At 46.0% G+C, this 17,500-nt stretch overlaps 2 protein-coding genes across 2 annotated transcripts in view; one reads left to right on the forward strand and one right to left on the reverse strand.

The window, feature by feature from the left end:
- Window positions 1-815, reverse strand: part of LOC311307415 (phosphatidylinositol 4,5-bisphosphate 3-kinase catalytic subunit alpha isoform-like) — a gene marked incomplete at both ends in the record, with an annotated part of 17,964 nt that extends 17,149 nt beyond the window's left edge. Inside the window, one exon of the mRNA XM_084436208.1 lies at window positions 464-815. Coding sequence (XP_084292334.1) covers window positions 464-815 — 352 coding nt within the window. The remainder of the gene's footprint in view (window positions 1-463) is intronic.
- Window positions 816-4,289: 3,474 nt separating this feature from the next.
- zmat3 (zinc finger, matrin-type 3) overlaps window positions 4,290-17,500 on the forward strand; it is a gene marked incomplete at both ends in the record, with an annotated part of 15,693 nt that continues 2,482 nt past the window's right edge. The window contains 6 exons of the mRNA XM_084436162.1: window positions 4,290-4,410; window positions 7,697-7,929; window positions 8,050-8,199; window positions 9,511-9,648; window positions 13,921-14,105; window positions 16,428-16,525. Of these exons, the coding sequence (XP_084292288.1) occupies window positions 4,290-4,410; window positions 7,697-7,929; window positions 8,050-8,199; window positions 9,511-9,648; window positions 13,921-14,105; window positions 16,428-16,525 (925 nt within the window). The remainder of the gene's footprint in view (window positions 4,411-7,696; window positions 7,930-8,049; window positions 8,200-9,510; window positions 9,649-13,920; window positions 14,106-16,427; window positions 16,526-17,500) is intronic.

Consider the following 17,500-nt stretch of genomic DNA (forward strand, 5'->3'; position numbering starts at 1 on the left):
GTACAGGACAGTGCAAAGGAAAAATTCAGGGGCGATTTGGGGAGAGGAGTAGGCGTGTCCTCGAGCGGGAGAGCTTGTAGAAGCGTGGCATCGAATCCCGCCCTGGGCAAGCGCTTAAAGGGGTAGTGTGCTATTTTGGACATTTAGCCCTATTTGTGGTCTGTCTACCATGAACCTGAAACATAGAGATCATAATTTCACTGATCATTCCAGTATTGAGCTAGCTGCAGTTTTAATGCAGGATCTCACTGGGCTACAATGGAAGTCAATGGGGCATACATAAAAACTGCATCTAGCTCAATACTAGAACACTCGATACAGACGATCAGTGAAATGATGGTCTCTATGTTTCAGGTTCATCGTAGACAGACCACAAATAGGGCTAAATGTCCAAAAATAGCGCACTACCCCTTTAACATAGGTTACAGGCGCATGCGCGGCAGACGGGGGCGGCGCGTCTCACCGATCTCCCTGTTGAGGATCTTCTCCTCACGGTTGCCCACAGGCTCGATGACCTTGAGGAAGGGCTGGAAGAGTCGCAGGTCGCACAGGCGCCTGGTCTCGTCGTAGAACTCCTCCCGCTCGGCCTCCTGGGTGACGCTGACGAAGATGTAAGAGGTCTCCTCCTGCAGGAGGTGGGGCAGGGGGTACTTCCTGGCCTCCTTGAACAGCTCGTGTTTGATGGTGATGAGCGTGGCCTCGCGCAGGCACTCCAGGGTGAGGATCACGCCGTTGGGCAGCAGGCAGTCCACCAGGATCCGGGGGGGCATCAGGTGGATGCCCCACAGTTCGCCGGATGACGGCCTGGGAGGCATCTCTCCTCCCGGGCCTCACGCCGCTCTCACTCCGGCTCAGCAGACAGGTGCCGCCCTCCTGGAGGGAAGGAAAGAGAGGGGAGGAAACGTTAGCGCGACGGACGCACACGGCAGCCATGAAAGAGCAGAGCAGAGTAGAATGGAATTAAGATGGAAATAAAGTAGACCTTCGCTTTGAGCAATAAAACACTCGGACAGCCGTCCAACCCAAGCAAAGTCGAACAATGAGACACGAACCGCAGTCCGCCCAGACCACGTCCTGGTGAGGCAGCTGTATGGTCATAGTTCCTCTTGTTCAGAGCTCCTTCCAAGGAAACTGTGTGTGTGTCTGTCTGTCTGTGTGTGTCTAAGTGTGTGTGTGTGTGTGTGTGTGTCAGTATATGGAGAAGTACGAATGTCATCATTACAGTAAAGTTGAGTGGATGGTAGCTACTGATTGACAAATCCACTTAAAGAGAGACAGCCTAGAGATTTGTTCTTTTTGATTTTATATTTTGTTTAATTTGATCCTCTATTTTAACAGGGAAATCCCATTGAGGCCAGCTTGCCCAGCTCGCAATCAGCATAAGAGATTACCCAACTCAGTTACCCAAGGCTTTTTCTGTTGTTGTTGTTATTGAACCCGGAATTAGCAGATCAAGATAGATACCGATCTGTCCACATACCAGTGAGTCATACCATTTCCCACTTCCCCCTGTGGGGGGGGGGGGGGGGGGGCAGCGGTCTGGAGGAAGAGTTCAGCATACCACCAATCATGACCCCACCCTCAACCCTCCAACAGGGGAACAGGCAAATACCTGGTGACTAATCGTGTCACACTGCGATGATGGCAATCTACCGCACAAAGTTAGGAGCTTCAGCAGGACTGCTGACATCGATTATGACCATTTTACTGCCCAGCAGAGGAGAGGGACGTCCCTGCTCAGCGGGATGAGTCACGTGACGCTGACTGGAAGTGTTCTGTCTCGACTACTGGGGTCAAGTGTTTATCCTCCAAGAAAGAGCAATGTGACATTTGGCAACAAAATACCACAGACATGACTGATCTCTCACAAGGAGCATAACGCAGAGGCCTGTGTGATTTATAGACTGAAAGCAACAATTAAAGCAATTCAACCTGATGTTCAGCCGCAACTTCTGCTCTAGTAGTATGATTGCCATCATGTGGGTGTAACATGTCGCAACGCCGACACCTTTAGCAATAACAACAAAAAGACAACACCACAGTACAACAACAACAGAAAAAAGACACAATTGTGCTCAGCCCCGTTCTGGCCTATCAGGATATGAGGCCACGAGGAAAAGGAAGCTTGCTCAAACCCAGGATGTAGGGAGAGCAGGGAAGCCTTGTGTTGTGCAGCCAGGCTACTTTGAATGCAGATGGCTGGGGACAAGGGAGGAAGCACTGGATTATCTCCACAATGCAAACTTTGTCTCTGGCATTCCAATAGGGGGAACGGATAGATGCCCCTGGATATAAAAAACTACACTAGAGCCAGTCACTTATGGCTTTTGTGGTTCACTGGTGAAAAGCCTGTGTGTTATAACATTATTCATACCGTGGTCTTGGAGAGCTGCTGTTGTTCTGTGATGGCAGCTTCACCCTGCACAAATCAGATCATCTTTATTGACAGACAGCATCCAGGTTTCTGTGTGTTGTTTTCTGGTTGACAGCTGCCAGTAGCAGTACCTTGGGAGAACAATGTTTACCAATTAAAACACCTTAATCATACAAACAAAATAGCTGGGGCTGGCTTTCAGATCGACAGTACCTTGTTTGGCTTGGTTGTCAGCATGGGTCCGTATGTCAAGCTTCTCTCAATATTATTGCTGGACTACATGTTTGATGAATGGCCATGCAGCGATATGGCTGGTTACATTTCAATTGCTTGAATGACTGACCTTTCCAAATGACAGTTTTACACAACGGTGCAAAGGAAATTATGTTTGATGCAGCTCGCTAGTACAGTGGATGGTTATCTAATAGCTAGCAGCAAGGATGTGTCTGACAGTTTTCTAATATCTACTGTATAACATGGCTACAGTAGCTAAACTCACCAATTTAACGCTAGCTGACTTATCACCATGCATTCTAGGTAACATTATGAATAATAAACAACAAGGCTGTTGTCTGAGACTAACATGTCTCTGTCTGTCTGTCTGCCTGTCTGTCGCGAGGGCACCGGGGTAACGTTACCGACCTCATTCCGCTGCGCGAGCCTGGGCTGCTCCGGTGCTCCCGCTGTCCGCGCGACTCCAGCTCCGCTACCCGCGACTCGACCGGAGCATTATTCTTCCTTCAGCTCAACAGTTATCACTTGCCACATGTAGAGAATAATAAAAACCCGAGGCAACTGAAATAAAAGTACGCCATGAGTTGTTTCGTGGAGCTACCGCAATAAACACCGCGACATTGTAGCGGTCTGTCCGCCCTGCTGCGAACACGCAACGTCAGGGAGACGTTCAGATCATGTCTTAATAACGTCCGTCGGTCCTGAACCCCGTTTGTTCGTCTGCTGGACCCCTCAATATTCAAACGTCTGGCTTGGACCCCTCTAAGACGTCTGTGGACGTGCGGAACGGGTTCAATATCTGAATGACTAAAAAAACTTTCATTCTGCCTCCTAATTGATTGTCTTTGGACGTCCGAAAAAGATGAAAAAGACGTCTAAAATACGTCTTTTAGACGTGTCTTTGCTCAGTGGGCTGCTGCGATGCAGAGAAGCGGCTCTGTCTCCGGCTTTGTTGCCACAGTCAAACTTCAGTCTCATCTCTCTAGATATTGTTGATTGATCAACTCCGCCCACTTCTTCACTTCTTTCACATCCTACAGCAGTCATCATCATATTTCCCTTAGGTCTACTGGTTATGAATGTAGTGTTCCGTCCTCATATGGCTCAAACAACAAAGTTAGACAGGTTATCCTACTAAAAAATGGTATTCATTAGGTTCTATGCTAGACTATCATAAGCCTGCGCCTTGGAAGCGATGACTATATTTTACTGCATGTCTGAGACTTAAAAAAAAAAATGACGTTACATTTTCATAGCAGGTGTAATGTGTTCGCGTGGGTAACCCAGTTATTAAATGTTTTTCAGTCGTATAATCAACATCCCCCCGCCCCCCGTACAGCAGCCCCTGGCTGTGCCAGTAGAAGAGGAGCTACTCCTCACATCCCTGCAGGGTCGAAAACGGACTGCACCATATAGAAGAGGACTGCATCATTAAAACAATCATTATCTGGAAAAAATCACAGTCGAAATAGTAACGTAGGCTATTCCTCTCTTTTTATTTATTTTTCTCTTTTTAAAAATCGTCACAGAAACGGCGACTCTCACGCAGTTATTGCATATTATATGCAAGAAACATTTATTCTCTCGTCTTGTACGTCGTCTCCCTCCTGGTAACCAGCGGGACTGCAGTATGGTTCATGGTTCAGAGCTGTGCTGAAGTTGGCAGAGGGATGCGACTGCGATGATGGCGCTACATGTGAAGAACAGAGATGCTTATTATCAAAGTGCAGAGTACTGCAGGAATTTCGCTTCTCAGCCCTTGAACTATGGGGATAGCAGCCATTATTTCGGTCGGTTGGCAGGTAAGAAAATGTGCATCCGTTACTGTCGGTGCTGCCGAGAGAGAGAGAGAGAGAGAGAGAGAGAGAGAGAGAGAGAGAGAGAGAGAGAGAGAGGAGGGGGATGGAGCAGCTAGGCAGCGGAGAAAATGCTGGGAAATATGTTGATTAAACACACAGTCATCGCCTGCGGGTTTGGACATGATGTAACCCAACACATTTTCTTAGTAAACATTTGATTTTTGTATAGGCTATTTAAACATGCTAATCAGATTGCAAAATCACGTTGGCGACATATTGCAAAATCTCCACCTATAGTTGTCACTGATGACTGCTATAGTAGGCTGTAGCCATTTGTCAAAATAAGCTTCAAGTTTGTAGTCTTAACTTAATGGTTTGTTTGGTATTTAATCGGTTGGTGGTCGTGTGACTGCACTCCTTTGCAGGTGCATCATGTTTATGTAGTAAAGCAACCCTCAGTTACAACCCTATTTACCTCAGGGGTTGATGGTTACCTCACAACCCATCACTCTGTAACCTAACATGACCATTAAACACCCAACCTGTTTTTATTTTCTCTGAAGTCAACATCTATAAATACAGTGTTTCTATTTCTTGAATTGGCATGAAGCAGTATGCAATGGGTGACTAAATGAGACATTTTTCTGCCTTAGTTCACCTGGCTAGTCTTCATGCCAGATTGCTGACGAGGGTCTATTCTGCTGACAGCATATCATAGCTGATATTCTCATACCAGGCCCTTGTGTACAGTACACAGCCCTGGGATGTTCTCATCAGCATCCTGTCCTCCTGTCCTCCATTCAAAGGCCAGCCATGCAGATGATGTCAGTCAGCGCAGCATGCAGGCCTTCTTCACTCCATAATTGATGTGCCGGGCCTGCCTGCTACCGTGTCTAGTGTTGAAACAGCCCGGAGGAATACCAGCATATATGCTCCATCAGTCCACCTGGCCATCCTTAACGTTACTCTGCCCGAATGATGTCCAGGACTCGCCAGTCACCCACTACACGCCGAAATACATCCTCCTTCCACACACAGACACACAGACACACACACACACACACACACACACACACACACACACACACACACACACACACACACACACACACACACACACACACACTCGTCCTGGTTCCTCTTCTCCTCAGCTGCCTGGCCTCTCGATAGCTGGCCAGTGATTTCTGCGCAGCGCAACCGTTTCTCCGTAGACAGAGCTTGCCTGGGATTTCAAACCCCAGCCCCGTGGTCTCTAGAGGGATACCCCACTTAGCCTGGATGGAGAAGGAGGACTGGGACTCTGACTCTGTGCTACTGTGTCTATATGCAGGTTCCTGGACCTATTTTTGGGACTGGGCTGCTGCAGGATTATCTAGTGATGGGATTCAGTCAGGTCGTCTTGTCGTAGTTCAGAGAATGGCAGGTGCTGACAGAGTTTATGGTCACAGTTGAGTGTTCAGTTTACAGTCAGTCCATTAACCCTTTTAACCCTGAAAATACAGTGACAACATTTGGAATATTAATTGGATTTTCCCTATAATACTAGAAAGCGCAGTTTCTCAGCTTTCAGCAAGTGTTGGAGTGAGGATTTTTTTTTTGATTTATTAGATATTTCTTTTATATTATTAAATATTTGTTAGATATTTTTAAAATGTTGCCGGTGACGTGGTCGTATCGTAAGGGTTGAGCAGTAGGATACCATAGAAATCAATCACTTCAAATAGCCAACGTGATTTTCACAGATCATGAAGTACTCTTGAGTGTTTGCAGCACACACCGACCCACGCCTGTTTGCTGCACAATCATGTGGACGTGCAGGTGCTCTGGGTTCTGTCTGCGGGTTCTGTCTGGTGTCTCTGGTATGCCAAGCAACTCACCAGGACTCAACGGCAAAAGTTCCCTCCATGTCAAACATGCCATTGGCTGTGTGTCACTGACTGCGGCGGCACTGGCAGCTTCCTGTGGTGTTATTCTGGGGCTATGAATCACTGCTGTCAGGTTCTTCTGTCAGGTCTGCGGTCCGAGTCGATAACAGTGGAAACTTCCGGTATGCATGGGAGCAGCCATCCCTCACCTCACACTAGGGCTGCAACAAACGACTATTTTAATTGTTGATTAGTCACCGATTATTGAAACGATTAGTCGACTAATCTTTAACTTTTTTTTTACAAAAAAAATAAATAAAGGTTAATTGCATGAATATAAAATGGCTCTTATGGTATATTTAGCCATCAGCTTTTAAATCTAGCAAGACAAGAAAGAACAAACTTCATTCAAAAATGTCTATTTTAATTATTACCCTTCTGCTGATAGTACAAGTATAACACTATAAAAAAAATATAAAATATATTGTCTGTGCAGTGTGTATTTCTATAAATACATCTTTGTCCATTGTTTTGAACAAGGACCGGCATAAAGTTCTGTAAACCAAGGCACATTAAATAACATTAAATAAAGGTAAATCAAGGCACATTAGCAGCAGTAGAAAAAGGGCAGGGAAAAGGGCAACAGCCTGTTGCAAGTTGCAACTACATGAGACTAATCACAGTTACAGTTTGTTCATATTGAGGAACGTCAACGTCATCTCCACATGGGTTGGGCTCACACATGGTTCGGGCTCAGGCTTGCTCTTTTCCGAGAGCATATTCCCCGCATAAGTAAACCGCTCCCAAACTTTTGACGTTTTGCTGCGTGTTGGAGCCGGACTCGTAGACGGACTTGGTCTCCGCCATTTTATCCCACTAAGTGACCCTTGAACTCTGAGCGCTGGGTAGAATATGTCCAGCCAAGCAGTCAGGTCATAGTCTATAAGAGTCAGTTCCAGTTCTAACAGTATTTGTGTGTGGGAAGCCCCTGCTTTGATAGTCAGCCTGACAGGAAGTTTGCAACATAGCAATATGGCTTTAACACGTGGCCCCAGGGGAAAGCCTGGCCATGAAAGCCTAGCTCATCTCCACAATCACCGTTGGACTGTCCTGCCGCAGGACTCCGTGTTAGTGTCTTCGTCTCTCCCGTGTCAGTGTCTTCGTCTGTCCCGCTGTCCCTGGCCTTGGGGAGAGGCGCTTGCTATGAGCTCATTTCACTAACAAACGCTCGCTGTTGGTCCATGTGAACACGGCTCGGGATCACGCGCTGACATTTCATCTGTGACGACACCACTGTCCCCAGTGTCCGATTCAGATGAGTCTCATGTTGTTATGAGCCTATTTTACGCCTTTTTTATTTTATTTTTACACTTATACGATTCGAGCCGCGTGTTAATCTGGATCTAACCGTGTGGTTGCCACAGGACCTGAGCCCATGCTGAAGCCTCCTCCGCTGGGCCTGTTCGGTCAGCAGCCCCATCAGCAGGTGTTCCAGCCCATGGGGCCAACGCACGCCCTGGGACCCCCGCCTGTGGTGGTATCCCAAGAGCCCCTCCACTTCCCCCTCCCCGCCACCACACTCCCTCCCCACCCGCACCTGCTACAGAGGCCCAGCGCCCCCCTCCTAGCCCCGGCCCCGTGTCCCGGACCTGGTCTGGTCCCTGGTCCTGGTCCTGGTCCCGGTCCTGGTCCTGGTCCTGGTCCTGGTCCTGGTCCTGGTCCTGGTCCTGGTCCCGGTCTGGTCCCTGGCCCTTGTCCTGGTCCTGTCCCGCCGCAGGCCCCCGCCAGCGTCCAGCCCCAGGAAGAGGAGCCTCTTGTGGGGGGAGAGGAGCAGGACGCCACCCTGGAGGAGCTGTGTAAGCCTCTCTACTGCAAACTGTGTAACGTGACGCTCAACTCCGCCCAGCAGGCTCAGGCACACTATCAGGTAAGAGAGCATTATTGGATAATGTAGCACTGTACACACACACACACACACACATAGACACACTTATACACATTTATATACACACGCCACAAAAACAGCTTCTTTCCCATGGCCATCAGACTCATTAACAAGACTTGTGTCCCCACACGACCCCCCCTCCCCACACACACACACACACACACACACACACACACACACACACACACACACACACACACACACACACCACTCACTCTATACCCCCTGCACCACTTGCACATGACCTCTGCTTGTTCCACATACCTCAATTGCACACACTGTGTACATAAAATATTGCTCATCTATCTCACACACATTTGCACACATCTGTGATATGCTTCTTGGACCGAAGCAAATTCCTAGTATGCTGAAAATTACTTACAATAAACAGATTCTGATTCTTATGATGAATAGCTGAAGAGCTGTGTTGGGCTGTCAGACTGAGCTGTGTTGACTTGTGAGACTGAACTGTGTTGATCTGTCAGACTGAGCTGTGTTGACTTGTGAGACTGAACTGTGTTGACTTGTGAGACTGAACTGTGTTAGGTAAGCTGTCAGACTGAGCTGTGTTGACTTGTGAGACTGAACTGTGTTACGTAAGCTGTCAGACTTGAGCTGTGTTGACTTGTGAGACTGAACTGTGTTACGTAAGCTGTCAGACTTGAGCTGTGTTGACTTGTGAGACTGAACTGTGTTAGGTAAGCTGTCAGACTGAGCTGTGTTGACTTGTGAGACTGAACTGTGTTACGTAAGCTGTCAGACTTGAGCTGTGTTGACTTGTGAGACTGAACTGTGTTAGGTAAGCTGTCAGACTGAGCTGTGTTGACTTGTGAGACTGAACTGTGTTACGTAAGCTGTCAGACTTGAGCTGTGTTGACTTGTGAGACTGAACTGTGTTATGTAAGCTGTCAGACTGAGCTGTGTTGACTTGTGAGACTGAACTGTGTTATGTAAGCTGTCAGACTGAGCTGTGTTGACTTGTGAGACTGAACTGTGTTAGGTAAGCTGTCAGACTGAGCTGTGTTGACTTGTGAGACTGAACTGTGTTATGTAAGCTGTCAGACTTGAGCTGTGTTGACTTGTGAGACTGAACTGTGTTATGTAAGCTGTCAGACTGAGCTGTGTTGACTTGTGAGACTGAACTGTGTTATGTAAGCTGTCAGACTGAGCTGTGTTGACTTGTGAGACTGAACTGTGTTATGTAAGCTGTCAGACTGAGCTGTGTTGACTTGTGAGACTGAACTGTGTTATGTAAGCTGTCAGACTGAGCCATAGCTCTGCTCCTCCCTGTAGGGTAAAAACCACAGCAAGAAGCTGAGGAACTTCTACGCAGGAAGCCAGCAGCCTCCACCAATCAGAATACCTGAAGCCACAGAGCCTGTTACCCAGCAACCTGTCACCTCCTCCACAGAGAATGCACCTTCCAAGCAGGTACAATACAATACAATACAATACAATACAATACAATACAATACAATACAATACAATACAATACAATACAATATATATATATATATATAATACAATACATTACAATACAATACAATGCGATACAATACAATGCAGTATAATATAAGACAATAAAATATACAATACAGTACAATACAATATAATATAATATACAATACAGTGCAATACAATATAATATAATATAATATAATATAATATAATATAATATAATATAATATAATATAATATAATATAATATAATATAATATAATATAATATTATATAATATAATATAATATAATATAATATAATATAATATAATATAATATAATATAATATAATATAATACAATACAATACAATACAATACAATTACAATACCATGCAATACCTGTTGAAGAGTAGGTTACTGACCTATTGACCTCAAGGTGATGGCTTATTATGTGAAGTCCCTACCACGGCTTATAGAACCTCACCACCAGGTTTTATTGTAATCCGTGGCTCATGAATCTAATATGTTATTGCTTAAACTACCATCACATGAGTCAATCAGTCACAGCCTCTCTTAAAATGCTTCTCCCAATTCTCTCTCCCAAATGTGTGTGTGCTCCAATGCGCTCTCTCTGTCAGAGCGGTGCCACTTGATTTAGACCTCTGTTCGTGCTCACAGTTCAAAGGTCAACTCCTCAGTGTCAACTCACACACACGCGTTCCTCTTCAACCTCCCTCTCCGGAGGAAAGGCCCAGGTTAGACCCTCTTTAGTCGACCTGGGCGGACGGGCCTAATCGCCCTGCTGTAAGACCATTAAGATAAATCTCAATCATCAATTCACTGACTCAAGCAACATATATCAGTACTCATCAAACCAATAAAGGCAAGGAGAAAATATCTGATGCAAGGGTAAAAATCTTTATATAATATATTTGGTGTTATACATAAGTTATACAGATAATCCAGTTACAGTACATGAAAAATACAGGTTACAAAAGAAAAACATGAAAGAGAATAGCTCCCAGGTCTCCAGCCTCTGACTTCTTCCACGCCTCTGTTGGTGGAAAGAAAAGTCTGACTTCCTCCATTCCTCTGTTGATGGAAAGAAAGTCTGACTTCCTCCATTCCTCTGTTGATGGAAAGAAGAAGGTCTGACTTCCTCCATTCCTCTGTTGATGGAAAGACGAAGGTCCGACTTCCTCCATTCCTCTGTTGGTGGAAAGAAAAGTCTGACTTCCTCCATTCATTTGTTGATGGAAAGAAGGTCTGACTTCCTCCATCCCTCTGTTGATGGAAAGAAGTCTGACTTCCTCCATTCCTCTGTTGATGGAAAGACGAAGGTCTTACTTCGTCCATTCCTCTGTTGATGGAAAGAAGTGCCTCTCCCTCCTCGCGAGCTGTTTTTTGAACCCCCTTCCAGGAGGGCAGGGTGTTGATGTCACCTCTTCGGATGAACACAGTCCTTCTCTCCTCCATGGAAGATTAACAATCCCTGCATTCAACATCTTATCTCTCTCACCCACAGCAGGACATCACAGTGTAGGAGATGACGCCATGCTACTGACCATATTGTGGGACACTGCCTCAGGTTGGAATCTGAGAGCTGATAAGAGATGCTCAGAGACGCACTCTGTGCTCCCCCATCCCCCGGCGTCAGGCCAGCCACAATCCACATTCCACAGACACTCACACCGTGTCCTAACTGCTTGCGACGCGAGCAACAGAACGCGACATCGCATGCTTGCTGTCCTAACTGAAACTGTTAAATTTCCTGTTCTGTTACGTCATTTGTCTATATTCCCAACTGAAGACAGTTAAAGAACGAACGCCTTTCAACGCGAGCGACAGGAGGAAAATAGGAACAGGGCGAGCGTCAAAAGGGCAGTTAAAACGTTGCGCCGCTTCGCGCTGCGTCGCTCGCGTCCAGTTAGGACATAACAACAGAAAACAAAGCAATGGAACGCATTTTGTCGCTGACGCTCGCTCGCGTCGCGTGTAGTTAGGACACAGTGTCACAGTGAGACAAAGGAGTGAACCTCTTGGCTTTGTTTCTTTAATAAAGTGAAACCATTTATCCATCTCCACCATGCAAACATGTGATGCAAACACCATGTGAATAAACCCGGTGAACCAAGTTATTGTGGATGCACTGTATTTGTAATGCAACTGTACTGTGTGTTATGAATAACTGATTCTATGCTGCTAAGTCTACCATAGTCAGGTTTGGTATCCATCTTTGGCTAAATTCATGAATCAGTTGATTAGGCATGTTGTGGAATTGTCATATCATGTTGAAACCATAACCGGGATTATATATATATATATATATATATATATATATATATATATATATATATATATTCCAGAGTGAGTACAGAATCTGAATAAGAATATTTTACGATGGGTGCGGAGCCCGCTGGGTGATCCAGTGACCAATCGCGTGCCTGGCTATGCCCACAGGACAAACCTCGCCTCTCTGCTCCTTAAAAGCGATCAGACAGGAAACTCTCTCGCTCTTGTTTTCACACTCTCTTGTTCTCTCACCTCTCCAGTAACTCAGTTTGTGCCGGCTGGTGAGAATCAGCCTGTATCTGTGGAACGCTGAACCGCTATCTAAGAACTCTGTTGGTTGACACCCTTCTCTTTGATGCGTGTGTGATGCCAAAGTGTTGTTTAAGCTTAGAAGATTTAGGATAGGCTGTGATAATCTCTGACATCATTCTTTTCATTTCTGCTGTGTTTTCATATTGCCACCTGTGTTTTTCATCTATTATTGAATTGTGTTATAATATTATTTTGATAATTGATTAGTATCATTTCAATAAATATTATTAACTTTTGACCACGTCCGAGCGTCATCACATTATCTTAGGTCACTTGATTGAGTCAAGACCTCCTCCTGCAGACTGAGATTGATGAATAAATTAGACTATTGATAAAGGTTATCTTATTTCCCTGTACAAAACAGGGTGGTGCCCCATACGAGTGATTTAATACCTTAAATCCATTTTCCTTCATATTTGTGATAACCGCGGTATAATCATAAATTATACTGGTCATAGTCAGCTCTAACCCTAGAACATGCTACAACAGAATAAATGTCTAATTAAATATCCTACGTTAAGCATTACCTATATACTAAAACAGTTGATACATGGATACATTCTCAAATCATTACATTGCCATTACTGTCTCACATGTATACAACGTTACATCATTGATCTTGACTAAGAACAGATACATGACTTATACATGTCTACTTCTACTTTAAAGCAATACATCGCGATATTTGGACCTAATTCTCCAATTAGATTTACTAAAAGTAAGCTGAATCGTCCAAACAGTCTACTCAGAAAGATAATACATTGACATGTATTACCTTTTAAAACTCGTGCCCCCGGGACGCAGCATTTAGTCGAAGTGCGCATGCGCAACGTTGTGCTTAAACAACACAGTAGTAGCTAACCATTCCGCCGTCTATGGGTATCATGCGTTTCTTAGCTCAATGATATCATGGCGGAGGTGAGAAAACCGAAGTGAAACATCACGGAGGAAGCCAGAAAAAGAAAAAGACAATCTGATAACTTTACCACAGTATGACAGTGCACTTACTCGCAGAGCCTGTGGGGGCGCAGTTCCGAGAAAACCAGAGAAAACGCTATGTTTTGCTTTAAGTGATTACATTTCCAATAATTGATATTCAACTCTAAGCAGATAATAGATAGATAAATCTTTATTTTTGTGTCACTCCTTAACAAACATTTCCATCACATTAGTACAAAAGTGCAATAATAAAATTGTATATAATTGATTACAGTGTTACTAATTGATTACATCTTCTACTTTTAAGCCTGTTATTCACATCTTTACACACTAAATGCTCTTGTTGTTTCTCAGGCAGTCCTTCCAACACAGCTCCTTTGATCCCTGCACTTCTGATAAGCTCCAGGCCTGAGCCGGATGGGGGGGGGGGGGGTTTCTTATCACTTTCCCAGAGCTAGCTGGGCCCTTTTCAGTTCCATGTGTGTGTGGCCCATTCATTATTCATCCATCCGTTTTTTTTAGAGGGATCCGCTTATAATATTTATTACTATCTCTCCAGCCTGTCTCAGGTGCTTGGGCCGGATCTGCCCCCGTAGGCCTCTCGTCTCTCATATCTGACCCTTGGGCCTAATGTGCCAGCCCTTGGTGCACTTGACAGTCCACCTCGTTCCTGACCAGTGGTCAGGATCACTACAATACCCTCCCTTCCTCTCTGTCCAGCCCGTGCCGTTGTCGTTCAGGGGTGCCAGCCGGGTGATCCTGGCCACGGAGAACGACTACTGTAAGCTGTGCGATGCCTCGTTCAGCTCGCCAGCCGTGGCCCAGGCCCACTACAACGGGAAGAACCACGCCAAGCGGCTGAGGCTGTCCGAGGCCCAGCAGGCCCAACAGAACTGCGCCCCTCCGTGAGTCTGCAGCTGTGTTCCAAATCGTTCACTCGTTCACTATTCCCTATGTATGTATATAGTGCACTATATAGGGAACGATTCAATGGAATTCAGACACGACACTGAACGTCATTGCATCAGATATATGGATGCAAGCAGGCAGTACACACCCAGTATCATGTAAACAAACCGAGCACTGATGGCAGCAGGTTGAAATGTCAGGTAGTTTTCAGTTCCCATGTTCAGTTTTGAATGTTAAATCCCAAATAAATTGTTGAAATTCTAATGATGTGCAAGTGGGGTTTTGTCATCTATGGTGCTGTCTGCTAATAGCAAGCTGTAAAGTGGCAAAATAAGACCATGATAGCCAGTTAGCTCACAACTATAGCAGCAGCTTCCATAAAATTAATGGTAATTTTCATTGGCTAAAGCAGTTAGCTAACATTACAATGATGCTTCCTGAAGCTATTTTGATGCTGTTGGTTCAACTTCTGTTTCTCAGGCATAAACGAAGGCAAACTCAAACTCACATTAGCAGCAAAACAGCTACAGGAATCATCGTAACGTTAGCTAACTTTTTTAGCCATCGATAGCTACCGTCTTCTTCACTTTTTCCGCTTCGGTAAAACACGACAGCTTTTTATTGTGGCATAGTGGAGAAATTGTAGGGTACATTTTCTGTTCACTAGAAATCACTGGCGAACTGTGGGCATTTTGCAGTGGACTATAGTGAATGAAATTAACTGTTGAGAATTCGAACACTAGAAAAAGATGGCGGACACACTATATAGTGCACTATATTGGGACAACACACACACACACCGCTGAGAGATTTAAACTACAATACAGAAAAGTGGTGGTCTACAGTGACTGATCTGGTCTGTGTGTCAGAGTGACTGACCTGGTCTGTGTTTCAGAGTGACTGACCTGGTGTGTGTTTCAGAGTGACTGACCTGGTCTGTGTTTCAGAGTGACTGACCTGGTCTGTGTTTCAGAGTGACTGACCTGGTCTGGTCTGTGTTTCAGAGTGACTGACCTGGTGTGTGTTTCCGAGTGACTGACCTGGTCTGTGTTTCAGAGTGACTGACCTGGTCTGGTCTGTGTTTCAGAGTGACTGACCTGGTGTGTGTTTCAGAGTGACTGACCTGGTCTGTGTTTCAGAGTGACTGACCTGGTCTGTGTTTCAGAGTGACTGACCATGTCTGTGTTTCAGAGTGACTGACCTGGTGTGTGTTTCAGAGTGACTGACCTGGTCTGTGTTTCAGAGTGACTGACCTGGTCTGTGTTTCAGAGTGACTGACCTGGTCTGGTCTGTGTTTCAGAGTGACTGACCTGGTGTGTGTTTCAGAGTGACTGACATGGTCTGTGTTTCAGAGTGACTGACCTGGTCTGGTCTGTGTTTCAGAGTGACTGACCTGGTCTGTGTTTCAGAGTGACTGACCTGGTCTGTGTTTCAGAGTGACTGACCTGGTCTGTGTTTCAGAGTGACTGACCTGGTCTGTGTTTCAGAGTGACTGACCTGGTCTGTGTTTCAGAGTGACTGACCTGGTCTGTGTTTCAGAGTGACTGACCTGGTCTGGTCTGTGTTTCAGAGTGACTGACCTGGTGTGTGTTTCAGAGTGACTGACCTGGTGTGTGTTTCAGAGTGACTGACCTGGTCTGTGTTTCAGAGTAACTGACCTGGTCTGTGTTTCAGAGTGACTAACCTGGCTTGGTCTGTGTTTCAGAGTGACTGACCTGGTGTGTGTTTCAGAGTGACTGACCTGGTGTGTGTTTCAGAGTGACTGACCTGGTCTGTGTTTCAGAGTGACTAACCTGGCCTGGTCTGTGTTTCAGAGTGACTGACCTGGTCTGTGTTTCAGAGTGACTGACCTGGTCTGTGTTTCAGAGTGACTGACCTGGTCTGTGTTTCAGAGTGACTGACCTGGTCTGGTCTGTGTTTCAGGGTGACTGACCTGGTCTGTGTTTCAGAGTGACTGACCTGGTCTGTGTTTCAGAGTGACTGACCTGGTCTGTGTTTCAGAGTGACTGACCTGGTCTGGTCTGTGTTTCAGAGTGACTGATCTGGTCTGTGTTTCAGAGTGACTGACCTGGTCTGTGTTTCAGAGTGACTGACCTGGTCTGTGTTTCAGAGTGACTGACCTGGTCTGTGTTTCAGAGTGACTGACCTGGTCTGTGTTTCAGAGTGACTGACCTGGTCTGTGTTTCAGAGTGACTGACCTGGTCTGTGTTTCAGAGTGACTGACCTGGTCTGTGTTTCAGAGTGACTGACCTGGTCTGTGTTTCAGAGTGACTGACCTGGTCTGTGTTTCAGAGTGACTGACCTGGTGTGTGTTTCAGGGAGCCTCCAGAACCTCCACAGCGGCGCCCAAGGAAGGAAGTCAGTGAGTACCGACTGGTGAACAACCGACGGACCCCACAGTCCCCTGCAATGCCAGGTAAAACAACAACAACAACAACAACAACAACACCTGTCAGCTAGAAACACATCCAAGTAGGCCCACCAAAAAAACAAACAGGAAACCAGCCCTCAAGGTAGTACGCCATGCTTGTTTACGACTCCTTGTCGTTTGTTAGATCATATGAAATCAGGCGTTGTAGGTTAAACTCCTGGTTTGAAAAGGTTATTCTCCAATTTGAAAGTTATACTGTTGGAGGACACGTGATGCATTTGGCTGTTTCTGGTATCTGAAGGCTGCGATGTGACAGCTGTGGCTTGTATCCAGAGCCAGCCATCCAGAGACAGTCAGACAGAGTGTCTTTCTGGCTAGCAGCAGTGAGCTCATCCCCCCTCGCTCATCCCTCCTGGGCCTGGGACACAGGAGCCGCTTGTCACCGAGGCCTCCATGGCCAACCTGCCTGAACACTTATGCTGTGTTCACACCGGGCGCGGCGAGAAAATTTGCGCCGCCCAGTTCGCCCAATCTCGCCACGGGATCAATGGGTCGCGAATCCGCCGCAGAAAGTAAAAAAAAAAAGTAACTTTTGCAAATGTCGCCACGCGGCGAATCCTGGCCGCCGAGTTCTGCGATTCGCGCCGCCCGTGCCGCCCGCCACCCAGTTCGCGCGAATTGTATTGACTTTCTATGTAAACTCGCCGCGCCGCAGGAAAAATGTGTGCCCGGTGTGAACACAGCATTACATGCACGCAGTGTACAGCACACACATACGCACACACACACACACGTATGCACACACACACACACACACATATACAGTACAGTACATACTCGCACATACTCACATACACAGAGCAGGCACACACACACACACGCATGCACACACACACACACACATGCACGCGCGCATACACACAAACTGTATACACAATCACATATACACACACACACTCAGCGCGTTCTCCTGCCATAGCCACTCAACACCGTGGAACGTTCATATAGAAATGATAAAGA

This window comes from Borostomias antarcticus (assembly GCF_949987555.1).
Source record: "Borostomias antarcticus genome assembly, chromosome: 3".
NCBI lineage: Eukaryota > Metazoa > Chordata > Actinopteri > Stomiiformes > Stomiidae > Borostomias > Borostomias antarcticus.